The sequence below is a fragment of the Neopsephotus bourkii genome, unplaced genomic scaffold, assembly GCF_033783945.1.
Source record: "Neopsephotus bourkii isolate Nb327-2 ecotype Australia unplaced genomic scaffold, CSIRO-AGI_Nbou_v1 NB_1615, whole genome shotgun sequence".
Lineage (NCBI taxonomy): Eukaryota > Metazoa > Chordata > Aves > Psittaciformes > Psittacidae > Neopsephotus > Neopsephotus bourkii.
In genome coordinates this window covers 1,676,437-1,691,882 of record NW_026902090.1, presented here as the reverse complement: position 1 = coordinate 1,691,882, position 15,446 = coordinate 1,676,437, and the positions used below count along the sequence as shown (strand labels likewise).

The following is a 15,446-nucleotide window of genomic DNA, read 5'->3' as shown; positions in this document are numbered from 1 at the left end:
CAGCAGAGGGTGCCCCGCTAAGCCCTCGCCCCGCCGCTGCCCCGGGGGGGAGCAGCTGCCGCCGGCGCTCGGCCCGAGGGAATGAGCTCCCCCAGCTCTCCGGTGGGAGGTGTGCCCCAGGTGCCCATCGCCTCTTCCCATGGTACCCCCTCCACGGGCCTGGCAGCTCCCGTGTCCCCGTTCTGGCTACTGGAGATGGGGGACACCCTCACCCCCTTCCTCCGCGGCTTTTTGAGAAGTGCTGACTTCAAATTGAGAACACCCCTCCGGAGAAAAGGGGCCAGTTGGGTCTGGAAGCCCTCTAGGAAGGGATTCTCCGGCTTCAGCCCCCTTACACGGGATCAGTTGGCAGCTCACGGTGATCGCGGCCCAGGGCATCATCCCCCCGCCACGGGGGCTGACAGCCTGGATCCTCTTGCCCAGCAACCCACAACCACAAACTCTGGGACAAAACGTTCCTCTCTTCTGTCATCGAGTACCTGCTACTTCTTTACCCACCCCAGTGCCCTGCGCTGACTTTATAAGGCCGAGACGAGTGGTGATCTTTTTTTTTTCGAGGGAGGGGGAAGCTGGGGAAGAAGAAACTCCTTTTCTCGTGTGCTCTTCTCTGCTGTCATTCACACGGCTCCTTTCAGCATCCAGCCAATGGAGAGTGAGGGCCCGGGAGCAGTAGGCCTTGGGTAGCGTGATTGATGGGCAAGCGGGGCGCTCACACTCGCACTCAGCCGCGCTCCGCTCTGCGCCTCTCCACGGGGCTCCCAGCTCCCCACCGCCCGCGGCGGCGAGGGGTCTCCGAGGCACCTTCGTGGGGGTGTGGGTCTGTGTGTGTGTGGCTTGGGTGAGCGACTATTGGCTTGGGGTGGCGGTGTCTTGGTGGCGGTGGGGTGCTGGGACTCCTCAGAGCGGGTGGGGTGTCCCTGCTCCCGGAGGCTTTTGGTCCCGTGGCGACGTGGGGGACGTCGCGGTTGTGTCTCGAGTGTGCAGCTCCCGCGCCGCTGCGGGACACGACTGTCGTGTCCTGGGCTGCAGGGTTGTGCAGCTCCCGTGCCCCTGTTGCGTATGGCTCTGCTGCTGGCTCTGTGGGCTGAGCGTGTGGCTGCCGTGTCCCGGCAGTGTGTGGCTTTGCTGCTGGGTCTTGGGGTGCGCGAAAGCTGTGCTATGGGACTGAGCGTGTAGCCGGTGTGTCCGGGTTTGTGTTGCCGTGTTTAGGGGCGGTGCGGGAGCTGTGCTGCCCGGCCCGGGGCGGAGGTCCGGCCCCGGTGCCCGGGGCGTTGTACGCGGCTCCGCTGCCGGGGCCGGGCGGCGGCTCCAGTCCGGCGGCATGGAGCATCTCGGGGCTCACCACCTGCACCAAGGCCAAGCCGAGCCCATCAGCTTCGGCATCGACCAGATCCTCAACACGTCGGAGCCGGGCAGCTGCATGGTATCGCACCCACGGCTGCAGGACTCGGCGGACTACGGGCTGGGCTGCATCGTGGGCAGCGCCTACAACACGGTCACGGGTGGCTACGGGGCGAGCGGCGGTGCGGCCGGCGCTTACACCGGTACCTCCTGTAGCATGGGCGGCCTGCCCGGCTCCTACAACGTGAACATGGCGGTGAGCATGAACGGCAACACCTTGAGCTCAGCCGGGGGGGTGATCCGCGTCCCGGCACATCGCCCTGTGGCCGGCGGCGTGCACCAGCCCCTCTCCGCCGCTGTACCGGCGGTGAACGGCATGAACAGTATCACGGGGCTCACCTTCCCTTGGATGGAGAGCAACAGGCGGTACACAAAAGACAGATTCACAGGTGAGTCGGGACACCGGGACCCCCCTTCCCTTCCTGCTCCCGCCGCCCCGCTCCCTTTCCCGCCGCCCGGCCTCGGCGCGGCAGCCAGTGTCCACCGGAGAGACAGGATCCGGCCCCGGGTGGGGAGATCCAGGGAGAGGCCTGGTTTGCCCTGGGAAGTCGATCCCGGAGGAGACCGGGAGCAAGAAGAGGTGGAGAAGCGGGCGCATTCAGTCCCTCCTAAGTGCATTTTTTAATAATTTTAAAATTATTTTACATTTTTCTTTTCTTTTTGTTTGTTTTGATTTAATTTTTGTTGTTCGTCCTTTAGTGGTGGGTTTGGTTTAGTTTTCTTGTTTTTTTTTCCCCGGGATGCTGCTCGGTAAAGGCGAGCAGGGACGAAACGGGATGGTAAATTTCCCATGCCTCCCACAGCCCCGGGCACGGCTGTCCGCTCCTGCCGCCAGATCCAAAGCCCGGGGAAAGTCTATGTTCAAAGAGCGGGTTATTTCAGAGGCAGAGCCCGGCCCGGAGGGATGGGAGACCCTCACCCGCACGGGAAAGCCAATCGCCCGCAGAGCTCTTTTCCCCTTGCGTACTGTAACCCGTCTGGGTAATCTCGGCTGCGGGTTTGGGTCAGCTTTCCTCCCGCCAAAAGGGACTTTTTTCAGTCCCGAGCAGAGCGGGAGTCTGGCTGGAGCCGCTTTTCAGACCCGGCGCTTTTTCCAAGTGTATCTGGGCTCGTCCTTCGGCGCTAATAAAGCAAAAACTCGAAGCAACGAAAGTAAGAAAACAAACCAAAAAAGCAGGAAATTGCAATGGGGAAAAGAATCGCCCTAAGCCCCCGCAGGGCCCGCACCGGCCCCTCTTCCCGGGGCGGAAAGCGAGGGCCGATTTTTGGAAGTTCACGTTTTATTTCGAACCGAAGGTGTTTGCCTCTGGCACGGCCGCGGGCGAACCGACGGGCCATTCCCCTGGCAGGCACCGGGCTGGACTTCTCGGAGATCCTGCCCTGCCCGGCCGAGAGTTTTTTTTGCCAATTATTTTTCTCGTGGGGAAAAAGAAAAAAAAAAAAAAAGAAAATAGAAAAACAATAGAAAAATGACATTAAAACCCTAACCAAACAATGATCGCAGCTCCCATTTCTAGCCCGGGAAGTTATTTCCCGCTCACGATACGCTGGGCCGAGCACGGGGAAGTTGCCCAAACGAAATTAAACCAAACCCCGATCGCACGAAGAGCAGAGCCCCGGAGCGGCGCTAGCACCGGCTGCCGCTTCTACCACCCCCCGCCGGGCACTCCACCGGGCAAGCGGCCGCCTTCCCCTCCACCAAACTCGAGCGGTGCCCGCAGCACCTGGGGAAGGCGCCGGGACTGCCGCCGTTTTAGAGTCCGTGGGCAGTGTTGGCGGGGAAGCGGCGGCTTCGCAGCGGGGGGGTGCCCAGCCCAGCGCCCGGGAGCCGGAGCCCCTCTGCTGATATGTCGCTGCTTGCTTCTTTACCTCTCATCCCCCCTCCTCCCGTGTCCCCCCCAGTGGCCCTCTCACCCTTCACTGTAACACGCCGTATAGGTCACCCCTACCAGAACCGCACGCCCCCCAAGAAGAAGAAGCCGCGCACCTCCTTCACCCGCCTGCAGATCTGCGAGCTGGAAAAGCGTTTCCACCGGCAGAAGTACCTGGCCTCGGCTGAACGCGCTGCCCTGGCCAAGGCCCTCAAGATGACTGATGCCCAGGTGAAGACCTGGTTCCAGAACAGACGCACCAAGTGGAGGTGAGGAGCTGGGGAGGCGGCTTTGTGGGAGCAGGCCTGCTGCCGGCTGCCTTGGTGGCTTCACATGGGGGTACGAGCCGTGTGAGTGCACTGGGTGGGTGTCACACGTGTGTGAATGTGAATGGGAGCATACACACACATGCAAACGCATGTGTACATGCACAGCCACGTGTGTGCCTGTGGGCATGAATGTGTATGTGTGAGTAGGCCATGTGTGCACATGCCTGTGCATGTGCGTGTGTGTAGCGTGTGGGAGCGTGTGCACTCCTGAGCAGTTGTGTCCAAGCAGGGCATGCATGTGTCACTGCAGAGCTTGTGTGGGGATGCTTTTGTGTGGAGGCCATGTGCCCACACATGTATGGGTGTGGGTGCTGGAGGCGTGCGTGCAAACCAGACACCTGCATGGGAATGAGTGTGCAATGTGCATGCAGGCTGTGCGCACTCCGTGTGTACTATATGTGAGCACACGGGGTCTACGTGCAAGCAGATGTGCATGCAGACAACGAGGCTGAATGTATGTGTGCATACACACGTATGCAGGATTTATGTGTGAGGGTGCTGCGCTCAGTGGTACCAGAGGGTACCCGGCGGTAGCATGTGGGAGCCCCGGCCCCGGCCCGGCGGCGGACGGAGGGGGATCGGCGGCCGAGCCGCGCCGCCCCGGGGAGGAGTGGGACCGGGACCTGTCGGAGCGGCGGCAGCGGGACCCCCGGCGCCGGGTCAGGGCCGCACCCGGCGTGGGCCGCATCCTGCCCCCGGGGCTGCCGGGATACCAGGCTGTGCATCACGCGACGGTTTTCCACCCCCGCGGGCTTTAGGGCACCTCCTTGCCAAAATGTTTTCTTTTTGTTCCCCTGCCGGGCGTGTCGGTAAAGCGGCAGAGAGAGGAAAAGGAGGCCGGGTTCCACCGCCGTGACCCTGACCCTCCCGGGCTGCAGCTTCCCGGGGTGTCCCCAGGGGAAGCACCCTTTGTCCTGGGAACATCCCCTGCTCCGGGCTGGGGGCAGACACCCTGCGGAGGGGCTGGGCAAGGGGCAGCTCCCCGCAGCTCAGGGGAGTGTTGATGGGTGCTGGGTCTAGGCAGGCAGTAGCTTCTTCAAAGCAGGGAAAAGGACTTCTGCAGAGCCTCTCTGAGAGTGAATGGGACATGGAGTGCCTGAGAATCCTGAGGTTGGATAAGAAATGAGGTTCAAAGAACTTGAAACCAAGAGTGTGGGTGAATCTCCCCCCTCAGCGATTCCTTCCCTAAACAGCATGGAAGAGCAACTCCCCAGGTGCCAGGAAGTCTCTAGCTGGAGTGAACTCTGTTGGCCATGAGCAGAGTCCTGGAGAAGGAACTGCCATGGCCTGCAAAGCAGGGTCAGATATGTCTTCTAACCTGGTTTCCTAAGGAAGTGAGGCAAATCCATCTGTCAATACTCCTTGCATTTGTTGGCTAAGTTCGGCCCCCTTTGGCAGAGAAGAAAAGGATACAAAGCTATTCATCTATTCCACAAAAAATAGCTGGGAAAGAGAAACAAACTCCAGGTTCTGCCTAAGGGAAAGGCTGCAGCCTGACCTCAGCTGAAGTCTTAGACATGGGAGAATCCTTACTGGCCTGAGCCTGAGGGGTGCAAACCTGTAAGCTCTGCTTGTTTGCATCAATGTATGTTGGGTGTTGTGATGGCTGATAGGGCACCCAGCTCACTGCTCTGGGCCCCTGCACAGGGCAGTGAGCTCTGAGCAGTGCCTGGAGTGCTGGGTGCTGGCAGGAGCCGCTTGCAGGCACAGTCTGAGCTGTGCAGGAGGGAGTATCTGAGGAAAGAGTTGCTCTAGGCCTCTGAGGGATTTAACTGTTTAAGTAAATGCAGGCTGAGAGGAAAAGTCTTGCCTCTGCCCCTTCCCAGGTGTCTCTGCTGGAATAAGTGGGCTGTGGGATCCCCTCCTTCGATCTGGGCTCTTGGTTGAGACATGGGCATCAAAGTTTAGTTCCTTCCAAGCAGATCCCAACTTGCAGATCACAGCCTGACATAACGCATGGATTTACCAGTTGCTTAGAGCAGGGAGATATTTGGGAGCCTGGGTGCTCTCAGTCATCGTGTTCCTGACAAATCTGGATGTGGGGCTCCTACTCTCCCCCTGGAACATCTCTTCATTGTGCAGGGAGTCATTAAATATTCATCAAGGCAGAGATGCTGTGCAGGGAGGGCTGGTGCTGTTCTGAGCCCCCTCTCCCCAGGATGTCTGATGTGAGATGTTGACACAGTGATTAGAGCAGGGACTGAGCCTTGAGCTACATGCTCCAGTGTGGAAGCCTTGGCTGCACGCCTGGAGGCTTGTGTCCCATCACCTGCATCCAGCTTTCACCCACTTGCCTGCTGGGGAGACAGGGACCTCCTGCCCTGCTCTCTGAGATATCACTGTGGAGCTCAGGGCTGCCACTTCAAATCCCCACAGCCAAAGAAGATGAGACATCTTGCATCCCCCTGAGTTGATAAATTAAAACGCTGCCTTTTCCCCTGTCACTGATCCACAGAAGCTTCTGGGAGAGCATCAGCTGAGCCTGGGGGTGTGTGAAAGAGAGAGGGGGTGCTTTGGGGATCATCCTGGGACTGGCACTGTGAGCTGCCCTTGGGTTTTCCCAGCGGCATCACTGAAGGTGTCGGGAGATTTCACCACTAAAAGCAGAGGTAACCACAGGGTGCAGCCTCCAGACTGACCTTGCTGCCATCCAAGCAAGGGAGGGGTGGGATTTTCATTGTGGATTTAAGTGTGTTCAGGTCTTTTCTACCTATCTCATCCCCTCGTCCAAGAGAACCCAGAGCTGGAACCCTACCATCACTGGAAAGGACCCAAACAGGCCCCGATTCCCTTCTCAGCAGTATCAGCTCTGCTGGGTCATCCCAGATGTGTGCATACCCAACCTATTCTTAAATATAGCTTCTTCACCCTGCTCAGACAGTTCATTCTAGGCTTTGAATCTTCTCACTGCTAGAAATACGTTTCTAGTCTTTAGCTAACATTTTGCTGATTTTTCTCCTGCCTGCCTTGGGCGTGCTGTTGCCTTCATCCACATTCCTGACAGCTGGTCTCCACAGCCCAGCAAAGGAGATGGGAAGAGGATACCCAGGGTGATGTTGCCTGTCTCCCAGCCACGTGGCACTGCCAGTCAGTGATGTCTCACCTTGCTCCTGCCCCATACTCCTCATTAGGATGTTGTGCGCTTGGCTGTCACTGCTGGGCACAGGGCACGTTTGCAGGGAATCCCACCTTTTGCAACCCCATCATGTGCTCCTGTGGGTGTTTTGGCTCTGCTTGGGTTTTTCCCATGGGTGGAAAACAAACCAAAGGTGTGGGCTGCTCCTGGTTTTCTGTGATCAGAGCAATTTTTGCTGGGGCTAGTAAGATACAGCCCAAGTCCCCAGTTTAAGGGTTTTATGGGCAGTTTGGGGTGGGGATGTGGGCCTATGCCATGGCTAGGCATCCTCTTTTGCTACCCCCCCCCAGCTCTAAGCATCCAGCACAACCTATTCTCTCTGGAGATACCCCTCCTTTGCTCCCCCAGATGCATCTAACTTCTCCCTCTCTCCTAGGAGGCAGACAGCAGAGGAGCGGGAGGCTGAGCGGCAGCAAGCGAACCGCATCCTCATGCAGCTGCAGCAGGAGGCCTTCCAAAAAACCATCAACCAGCCCATCCAAGCTGACCCCATCTGTGTCCACAATTCCTCTCTCTTTGCCCTCCAGAACCTCCAGCCTTGGTCTGATGACTCCACCAAGATCACCAGTGTCACCACTGTCGCTTCGGCTTGCGAGTAAGGCTAGCACCTGCTGGTGGCATGTGCACCTTCTGTTCGTGGGGTTGTCCCCAGGGGGGCATGCGGCACCACTGGTGGGACACATGGCATACCTGTTTCTCCCTGGGGAAGGCTGTCAGCCCGCAGTCATCTGGCCTCGTGTGCATCCCATGTGTCCAGCTGGAGAAAGCCTCCACAAGGACTGAAAGGAGGGGAAAACACCCCAAAAACTCTCCTTGCCCGTGGGGTTGCTGGAGCAGCAGCGGTGTCTCACCTCCTCCCAACCCTTTTGCTCTCTTGAAAGTCTCCAGTGCTGACCATGAACTTGCTGACTGCTGCCAGACAAAAACCCAGCTCTGAAACACGGCTGCCAGCGTTCACCCAGCTGGGAAAGAAAACTTCCTTTGGATTCTGGTGGCGGCAGTGCAAAGCCTGGGGTCACCCTTATATATCCATATATATATATATAAAGTGTGTATATATATATATGTATACTTTGGACTGATGGCTTGAAACAAAAGGAGGAGACTCCCTGGAAAGCGCCTCTGCCATGAGCCTCCTCGGGTTGTTCACACTGGAGACGTTCGGGTATGCAACAAATGGAGGAAACAGCAGCAATTTCTGCTTGCTCCAGATAGGAACCCTTTGGATCTCACCTCGCTGTCTCTCCTCCCCTTTTTCATTAATATTTTTCTTGTGAGGGGGGAATAAGAGAAGGATCTGATAGACTCCTGAGGACGGTAAATATGATATCTCAATTGTATGAAGAGCTCAAACTGTCCCCAGCTGCCACGGACTCCGTGCCCATCAGCGTGTATTTTAATAACGAGAAGACCTGGGTGGCAGTTTTATGGGGGTAATGCAGTTTCTTTCCATGGAGTATTTCCATATCATTTGCAAAATGTTGTCCAATGTTTTATTTTACCTGTTTCCCTTTAGAAGGCAGTTCCTCATGGCAACAATCGATTTCACTCTCAACCGTTTAACTTCGTTGTTTCTTTAATTGTACTGAGGGAATGAGACACAATTAAGCAGAGCACTTCTTATAGCGAATACCAGGAATATATATAGATATATATATACAGTATATATTTTTCAGTTACTTATAATCTAACACAGCACTGCCAATTTAAGCAGCTAGTACAAACAAGCAATCAGAAAACCTATTTTCAGTGAGATTTTTTTAAGGCATTTGTTTGTTTGGGTTTGATTTTTTTAAGTTATGCACTTATAAGGTGTTTTCTGTGTACTCATTTTATAAAGTGCTTGTGTAATTTATGTGGAAACAAAAAGAAAAAATAAAAAGAAAAATCTCCAGGGTACTGAATAAATCATTTAAAGCCTTGCTCTTCCCTGTCTGTTAGTTCCCCGCGAGGAGACAGCGTATCACAACTACCGCTGAAGCCCCTGCTATATTCTGTTAAATGAAAATAGAGTTAGCGTTAGACTTTGCTCAGGTTCACTTGGCTTTAGAAGCTCCAGAGGTAATTTGTTGTATTTTTACCCCTGATCCTCTAAATATTTTCATGCTTCTACCCAGCAGTGCTTTAACCAAAGCCCTTCTTGGGGCTTTGCTGGGTTGGCAGGAATTGGCCTTAAATGCATGTTCTTGAGGAAGATCTTGGATTGGGGTCTCACCTGGGCTGGGGTGGGTCCGAAAATATTTGTGTCTAAAACTTTATATAGAAAGTGGAATTTGAATATAAAGAAATGTGCAAGAGTACATTTTAGAGACAAACTTGCAGGGAATTGAGGGACCCTGTTTTCTGTTCGCACTCAACTTTACTCAAGGACATTGTTCCCATCTGGGAAAGCCTTATTCAGTGGAAGGTAAAACTAGTGGGAAAACCCACTTCAGTTTCCTTGGGGAGTCTCCCAGCTTTATGGCCAGGGAAGCTGCACTGACTTCAGCCTTGCATTTCTTCCACCACTGGCAATTACTGGGAAAAGGATGTTGGAGGAGAGGACTGAAAAGGGTGGCGAGCCGCAAGCCCTGAGTCCAGGCTGCCTGTGGGATATGTGTGACAAAATGCCCAGAGTCTTTGATAGCGCTCCTGAAAGCTGGATTCTTTGGGTGCAGCATTGCTGAGGAGCTTGTGCGTATGAATAGCCTCCTTTACCCAAAATCTGTTACTGCAGGATCGGGCTGAATATTTATGGCTCATTCACTCATCCAGTGTGGGAGTGAACACAGAGAAACATCTCCAGTGATGGAGAGACAAGACGCCAAAAAAGAAATAAGAAAAGAAAGCAAAATTAAAGAAAAACCACAGGAAAATAAGGAAATACAGACAACACACATATTTTTTGAGATGTATCTGAAATATACGTGATTACCTCCAAAAACTACTGAAGAAAAATACCTTCTATTCTCTTTCCTGAGATAAATTTTACAGAATTCTTTTGTTTGGATTCTGTTTCATACTACAGATAGATTTTTAGGTGTTGATTATGGTAATTATTTAATACATGCCCAACTTCTGCTGCAAAGATAATGCTGGGGTTAGGGCTTACTCCTTCAGGAGGCATTGTTGTGTGCAGATCTTTAATGGTTTACAGTTTGTTGCAGTGTACGTTTTTGTTTTCAAGGTTTCTGTGTAGGAAAAAGCACCGACCACAGAATAATAATAATAATAATGAAAGGATGATAGAGCTCACTGTTGATATTAAAAGTGTTTTCTATTTTATTATTATGACACATCAATATCATAAAATTTAATTCCAAGACAGCCATTTTATAATATCCACATTATTCAGTTCATATTCCAAAATGTTTCTCAGTGAAGTCAAATGTATTATAATGCACATCCGAGGGCATGTGTTTAGACACAATATTTAGCTACATCTTGTTCTTAAAATTGTTGACTTCCTCCTTTTCTTATCAATCTTTCCTGATTAAAACAAAAAGAAAAAAACAAGAAAAGAAAGAAAAGAAAGAAATTTCGATGTGAGATGACAAAATATGGAACACTGGAACCAGAAAAATAGCAGTCATCCGGTCTTCCTTGTCCTGGATCAATTGCTTCTGGAAGGGGTTTCTCTTAAAGTATTTCTCCTGGATTCATTTTTAAAACTGGTTTAGTGGCAGGAGGTGGTTTTGATATCTGCATATGTGCTTCCAGTTATTAATATGATGATCTGTATGTAGACAATAAAAGTTGCCTGAAATATGATGGAATTAAATCAATAAGCAATGACATGAAACAATGACACCTAATGATATGTTTCGTAGACTGACATCACCTCAGCCATATCCTAGGGCCATCTATACCATGTTGAAGGCTGATTTAATTTTTCATATTATACCTATTTGGGAACAGGAATAAAATTGCATTAAGATGCCTTGAAAGTCATTTCCCCCTTCCCGCTCTCTCGAAATATAGCAAATTCCAAATGTGGAATGGGAGTTAGGAAGAAATGTTTTTTTCCACTGTTTGCCTGTATCTAGGAAATACAGACCAAGGCAGAGTGAATTGGGCTGGAGGAGGAAAGCCTGTGTGATATCAGCAGCTGAGGGCACATAGGCAATGCAAGAGAGTGGTCATGCACACCTCTGTCATCCACAGCACTGCCAGGGATCAAGAGCTATCAATCATGTTGGAATGGCTGTGGATGTGCTAAGCTTTTCTAGGCAAAATCTGTGGGGTTGGGGGAGAAAAAGTAAGTGTAGTATTAAACATCTGTGTGGAGCTGGAAGAGACAAAGCCCAGCTGGATGGGCTGCGGTTGTCTGGGTTTGGTCCCAGCCCAGCAAACTATGTGGGCAATTGGGACCATAGGTCTGGCCCCCATTTAGCCAATTAGTTAAGCACATGAGTCATCCAGGATCAGTTGATCTATCTCTGTGGAGCGGTGGGCCCAGGGAAAGGCTGAAGGGTCTTTGCTGCAGCCTCTTGCCTTGAATGGAGCCTGCAATTGTGCTTTTTTCTGGGTATGGGCCAGCACGTGTAGCCCCTTGCAGTACATGCATGCCCCAATTTCTGTGCGAGTAACTTGTAAAGACCACATGCAGCTTTTCTGGGACTCCATTATTCCACCTATGGGGCATATATTGTATATTTAGTGCTACTTTTCCTGCAGCAACATCTGTGATAATCACCTGTTGCTGGAGGAAGACGGGGCAAGTATACCTGTTCTCTATGTGCTGTGTATAACGGATAATAAAAGGAGGCTCTGACCCCACCAACACTCACATAGAGGCCCATTCTCATTACCCAACTACTACTGTAGATCAGCGATTTTAGATGTGTTCCTAGTTAACCAACCCACCCTAAAAACAGCGTGCAGAGCCCCAGCCCCCTCCTTGCTGCTGAGGACAGCTTACATGCAGTCCTGGACTAGATGGAGTAGAAAACACAAGTGGATTTACCGACCAAATTGAAAATGGCTTTGCTGAAAACTGTTTGGGTTACAGCAAAAAGCCAGCCCTGTCTGGGGTCCTGGGACAGCTGGAACTTTTTGAATTAATCTTTCCCCCCCTGCCAGAAGCAGACTGGCTGAGTGACACTGATTTCTTTGTGCAACACTGAGCTTTGGCAGCCGCTTGGCCGAAAAACGTTTGTGAAATACAACATTGAATGACCCAAATATCCCAGGTTGAAGTTTTTATAAGTGGAAAAGTCTTAATTTGTGAAGAAAAATCAGATTTCAAGGAAACACAAAATGGTTTGGGTTGGAAGGGACCTTAAAGATCATCCAGTTCCGAATATTAAAGGAAGAAGGAAAGCACACAAAGCTTATAGATTGTCGCCAGAAGCTTTTGCTGAAGTCAGAGCAGGTTGTCTGGTTTTGCAGATCTTTTGTTTGTCAGCCTAGCTGGGACCTCGATTTTTCTTTTAATTATTGTTATTATTATTAATTTTTTGCCTGTGTTACAGCAGGAGATTTCTGTTTGATGTGTCAGTGCTTGCCCAAGATTAGGATGGAGAGTCTTTGCCCCTATTCCTTTCCATTGACCAGAAACTCCTGGTTGATTCGGGAGGTTTAAACGGGTTCTATGCATTTACTCAAGTCAAAATTGCATTCAAAGAGATTTTATTTTTCCCCCAAAAGCACCAAAAAAACCCTGATTTTCCAAGTCTAGAAATTAATTTTTGGCTTCCTTCTATTTTGCTTTTGCAGCTGGCTGTGGGAAGCATGGGGCTGGCTCTGGCAGCTCTTACCTATGGAACTCCTAATCACACCCCAACCTCCAGCCGAAACTCTGTGAGCTAAAGTTGTGTGAATCCCCTCCTAAAGAGAGCTGCCCCCCTTGCCCTGCTCTTTGTTGGGGCTGGAAATTCAGTGCTTACCTTCAGATCAGCCGCACTTTGCCTCTCTGCTTCTGGAGCGAAAATAAAATGAGCAGAAATAGACGGGGAGTCCCTGCTCTGATTTGTGAGCAGGAAGGAACCAGGCTTGAGAAAACTTGTTTGCTCATTGCCTGCAAAGAATGCAAACCCGCTGGTCTGAGCGCTGCGGTTAACTGTCTGTCTCTCTCAGACTGCAGCCGCCTAAAGACAACAAAGCAGTGATTAAAAAGTATCAATCAATACTGACTTCTTTTGACTACGGTTGGGAAGCAGTACAAAGATGGGGATAGACGAAAACATAGGGAAAAGCTCCATTTCCCAAGGACTCTCCTGTCTCAGCAAGAGGAATCATTTGGGAAGTCACGTTGTTTCACGATTGGTACCTGCTGTTGACAATGCTTGGCTTTTGAGCAAGTGTCAGAGCTGGCATTTGGTTTGTGTTGCTGGTGCTCAGAGGGAGCAAGACAGAGCCTGGGCTGTCAGATATGTTGGACATAAATGTGCTGAGGGGCAGGGCTTGACCCCAAGATCGCCCCATGTAAAGTGGCAGAGGGAAAAGGGAAGGTATAGGCAGGGAAAAAGCTTGCTGAAGATTGTCATGAGGAAGAGAGCACAAGTGCACTGAGCTGTGGCCAGGCCTCTGCACAGCTCTGCCTCTGCAGGGGTAAAAGCTTCCCCAGCTGATCCGGCTGTTTTCACAGGAGAACCCTGAGAGCCTGGGGGAGAAGAGGGAGTCCACCGCAGCCAGGCTGGGGAAGAAGAGGGCAAACAACAGCCATGATATACCAGGAAGATGCTTGGTTGAAAGCCACAGAAAAAAGAAAACCCAAGTGCCTGCCACTTCATAGGATATGGGGAGAGGTGGGGGGAGGCACCTGGGACTTGGGATCCTGGGCCAGCATGGGTTGGTCAGAGGGGGGCTGTACCCCCATAGGGATTATACCCATCCATCTCTTCTTGTCACAGGTGATGTGCTGGAGGGGCTCTCAGGATCTAGAGGTGTCACATCATGAAGCTGCTGCTGAAATTGAGGTCCTGGCCATGACATTCCATGGTGACAGGAGCGGAGCACAGCAGTAGCTGCTGGGCCATACCCAGGGTTCTGTCTTCCTTCCAGGATTAAGCTCCAGGATGTTTTATACACATCTACAACACTGCTGGGTTTCTGCCACTGCCAGCCTGTGCTGTCCTGCCATTGGAGACACCCCTGTGACTGCACAGGGACATGTCCTGCCTGCCAACCACAGCCGTATGCAGAGGCAAGTGAGGGATCTGCCAAGGGGGCATTCCCCACCACCCCCATCCTTGTGGAAATGCTTGGACAGATCTGGCTTTCATTTTGGGATGGAGTGAAAACAAATGTTGAAACCTTATCGGTTGTTATGACAGGTCTGAAACCTGCTTTGGCCATGGCTCATACCACCACGTCCAGGGGCAGGAGGTGGGCTGCAGAGTGGAGTGTGCTCCCCAGAGAGAAGACTAGAGGGATCTGTTGTTGGACCCACAACAGTTCCCATGCAGTCTCCCTCCAGGCAGGATCCTTTGATGATCTGGTGGTATCTGTACACTTGAGCAACGCTGTGCTACACAGCAACAGGCAGAAGCAAGACTCACAGCAGTCAGGAAAGGGAGCGCACAGCCCATGCTGGGACCATGGGTGCATTGTGTGTCCCAGCCCAGGGGAAACACACCACAGCCATGCCAGAGAAAGCCCAGGGACAGGCAGAGGCACACCTGTAACATTATCCAGTGGAAAGACTTTTCTGAGAGTGCTTGTGGCTGCAGACACTGCCAAAGAGGCAAGGAGTGAGGACGGTGTCCTGTTGCTGAGCATCGCCTGTGTCTCAGGAGCCAGTTTCTTCCTCTTCCTTGCAACAAATGGAGGAAGAAGGTAAGAGGTAGGGCCTGACTCCCTAGTCCCCTTCCTGGAGGAAACCTTGGCTGTGGCTGAGAACTTAGCCCAAACTGACCCTTGTGGGATGGGGGGAGTGGAGAACCTTCATACAAGAGAGGGGGTGGTGGGACTGGGTGTCTATTGCCTGGCAGTGCTACAGATGCTGCCTTGTGTAACTCTCATCCCAAAGTTCTTTTTTCCTTCCTTGTACCATCCCTCCTTTCACTTTCAGAACACCCACCCTCCCCCTTATCTCTTATTTACCTTTATTTTAAGGGCCAAAGGATATCTTCTGCATGGGAGCCACGGGACCTCAGGTGTCTCTGCAGCAGATGGAGAAAGGGGCACTTGCCTTCCCCTCTGCCCTCCAAAAGATGGGGTCTAGGGCAAGACAGCCCCTTACACAAGTGCCTTGAAACAAACAGGGAACAAAGCTTTTGGTGTTCCCCCAGTGGTACCACTCCTTCAACAGATGAACCTGGTGCAAGGTGACCCTGGCCAGAGCTGCAGGACGGTGGCCACCTCTCCGGCCAGGTGTGGGCACCCATGGGTGAGTCAGACAAGCAGGACTGGGGAAGGGGGGGCACAGCCTGACCCCTACTCGCTCCTGTGCTGGTGGGCGGGGGGAAGCTGCCGTCGAGCTTCCCGCTGCCGGCGCTGGGGCCGCGCAGGACCGAACGGCGGATACCGAGCTCCATCTAGGGGCCGGAGTGCGCCTGCCGCTGCCCCCCAGACCCTCCCGTGTGTGCGGGGTGTGGGATGCTCCCAGGCAGCCCGGCCCCAGGTTACCCAGAAGGCAAGAAGAACAGGCAAACCCAGACCTGAGAGATTCGGGGGATGGATTCGCCCTAATTCAGGACTCCCCAGCGGGATTTAGAAGTGAGACTTTCCATGGATGTCCTCTCTTCATGTGATGGGTAGAGCTGAAAGGAAATGTGGCTGGAAGGG

General features: G+C 52.4%; 1 protein-coding gene across 2 annotated transcripts; it reads left to right on the top strand.

Annotated features, from left to right (window-relative positions):
- The first annotated feature begins 214 nt into the window (after positions 1–214).
- On the top strand, positions 215–8,659 carry TLX1 (T cell leukemia homeobox 1). 2 transcript variants are annotated; one of them, XM_061372531.1, is made up of 3 exons: positions 215–1,790; positions 3,304–3,541; positions 7,114–8,659. In XM_061372531.1, the coding sequence occupies exons 1-3, from the start codon at positions 1,322–1,324 to the stop codon at positions 7,334–7,336; spliced, it is 930 nt and encodes a 309-aa protein (XP_061228515.1). In that variant the 5' UTR covers positions 215–1,321; the 3' UTR covers positions 7,337–8,659. The 2 variants fall into 2 exon arrangements, with proteins under 2 accessions (XP_061228515.1, XP_061228516.1); XM_061372532.1 differs by having other exon boundaries at positions 544–1,790; positions 3,340–3,541.
- The last annotated feature ends 6,787 nt before the right edge of the window (positions 8,660–15,446 follow it).

Coding starts and splice junctions, on each gene's coding strand:
- TLX1 (XM_061372531.1), top strand. CDS start 1,322: ATGGAGCATCTCGGGGCTCACCACCTGCACCAAGGCCAAGCCGAGCCC. Junction 1,791..3,303: donor CACAAAAGACAGATTCACAG/GTGAGTCGGGAC, acceptor TGTCCCCCCCAG/TGGCCCTCTCACCCTTCACT. Junction 3,542..7,113: donor AACAGACGCACCAAGTGGAG/GTGAGGAGCTGG, acceptor CCTCTCTCCTAG/GAGGCAGACAGCAGAGGAGC.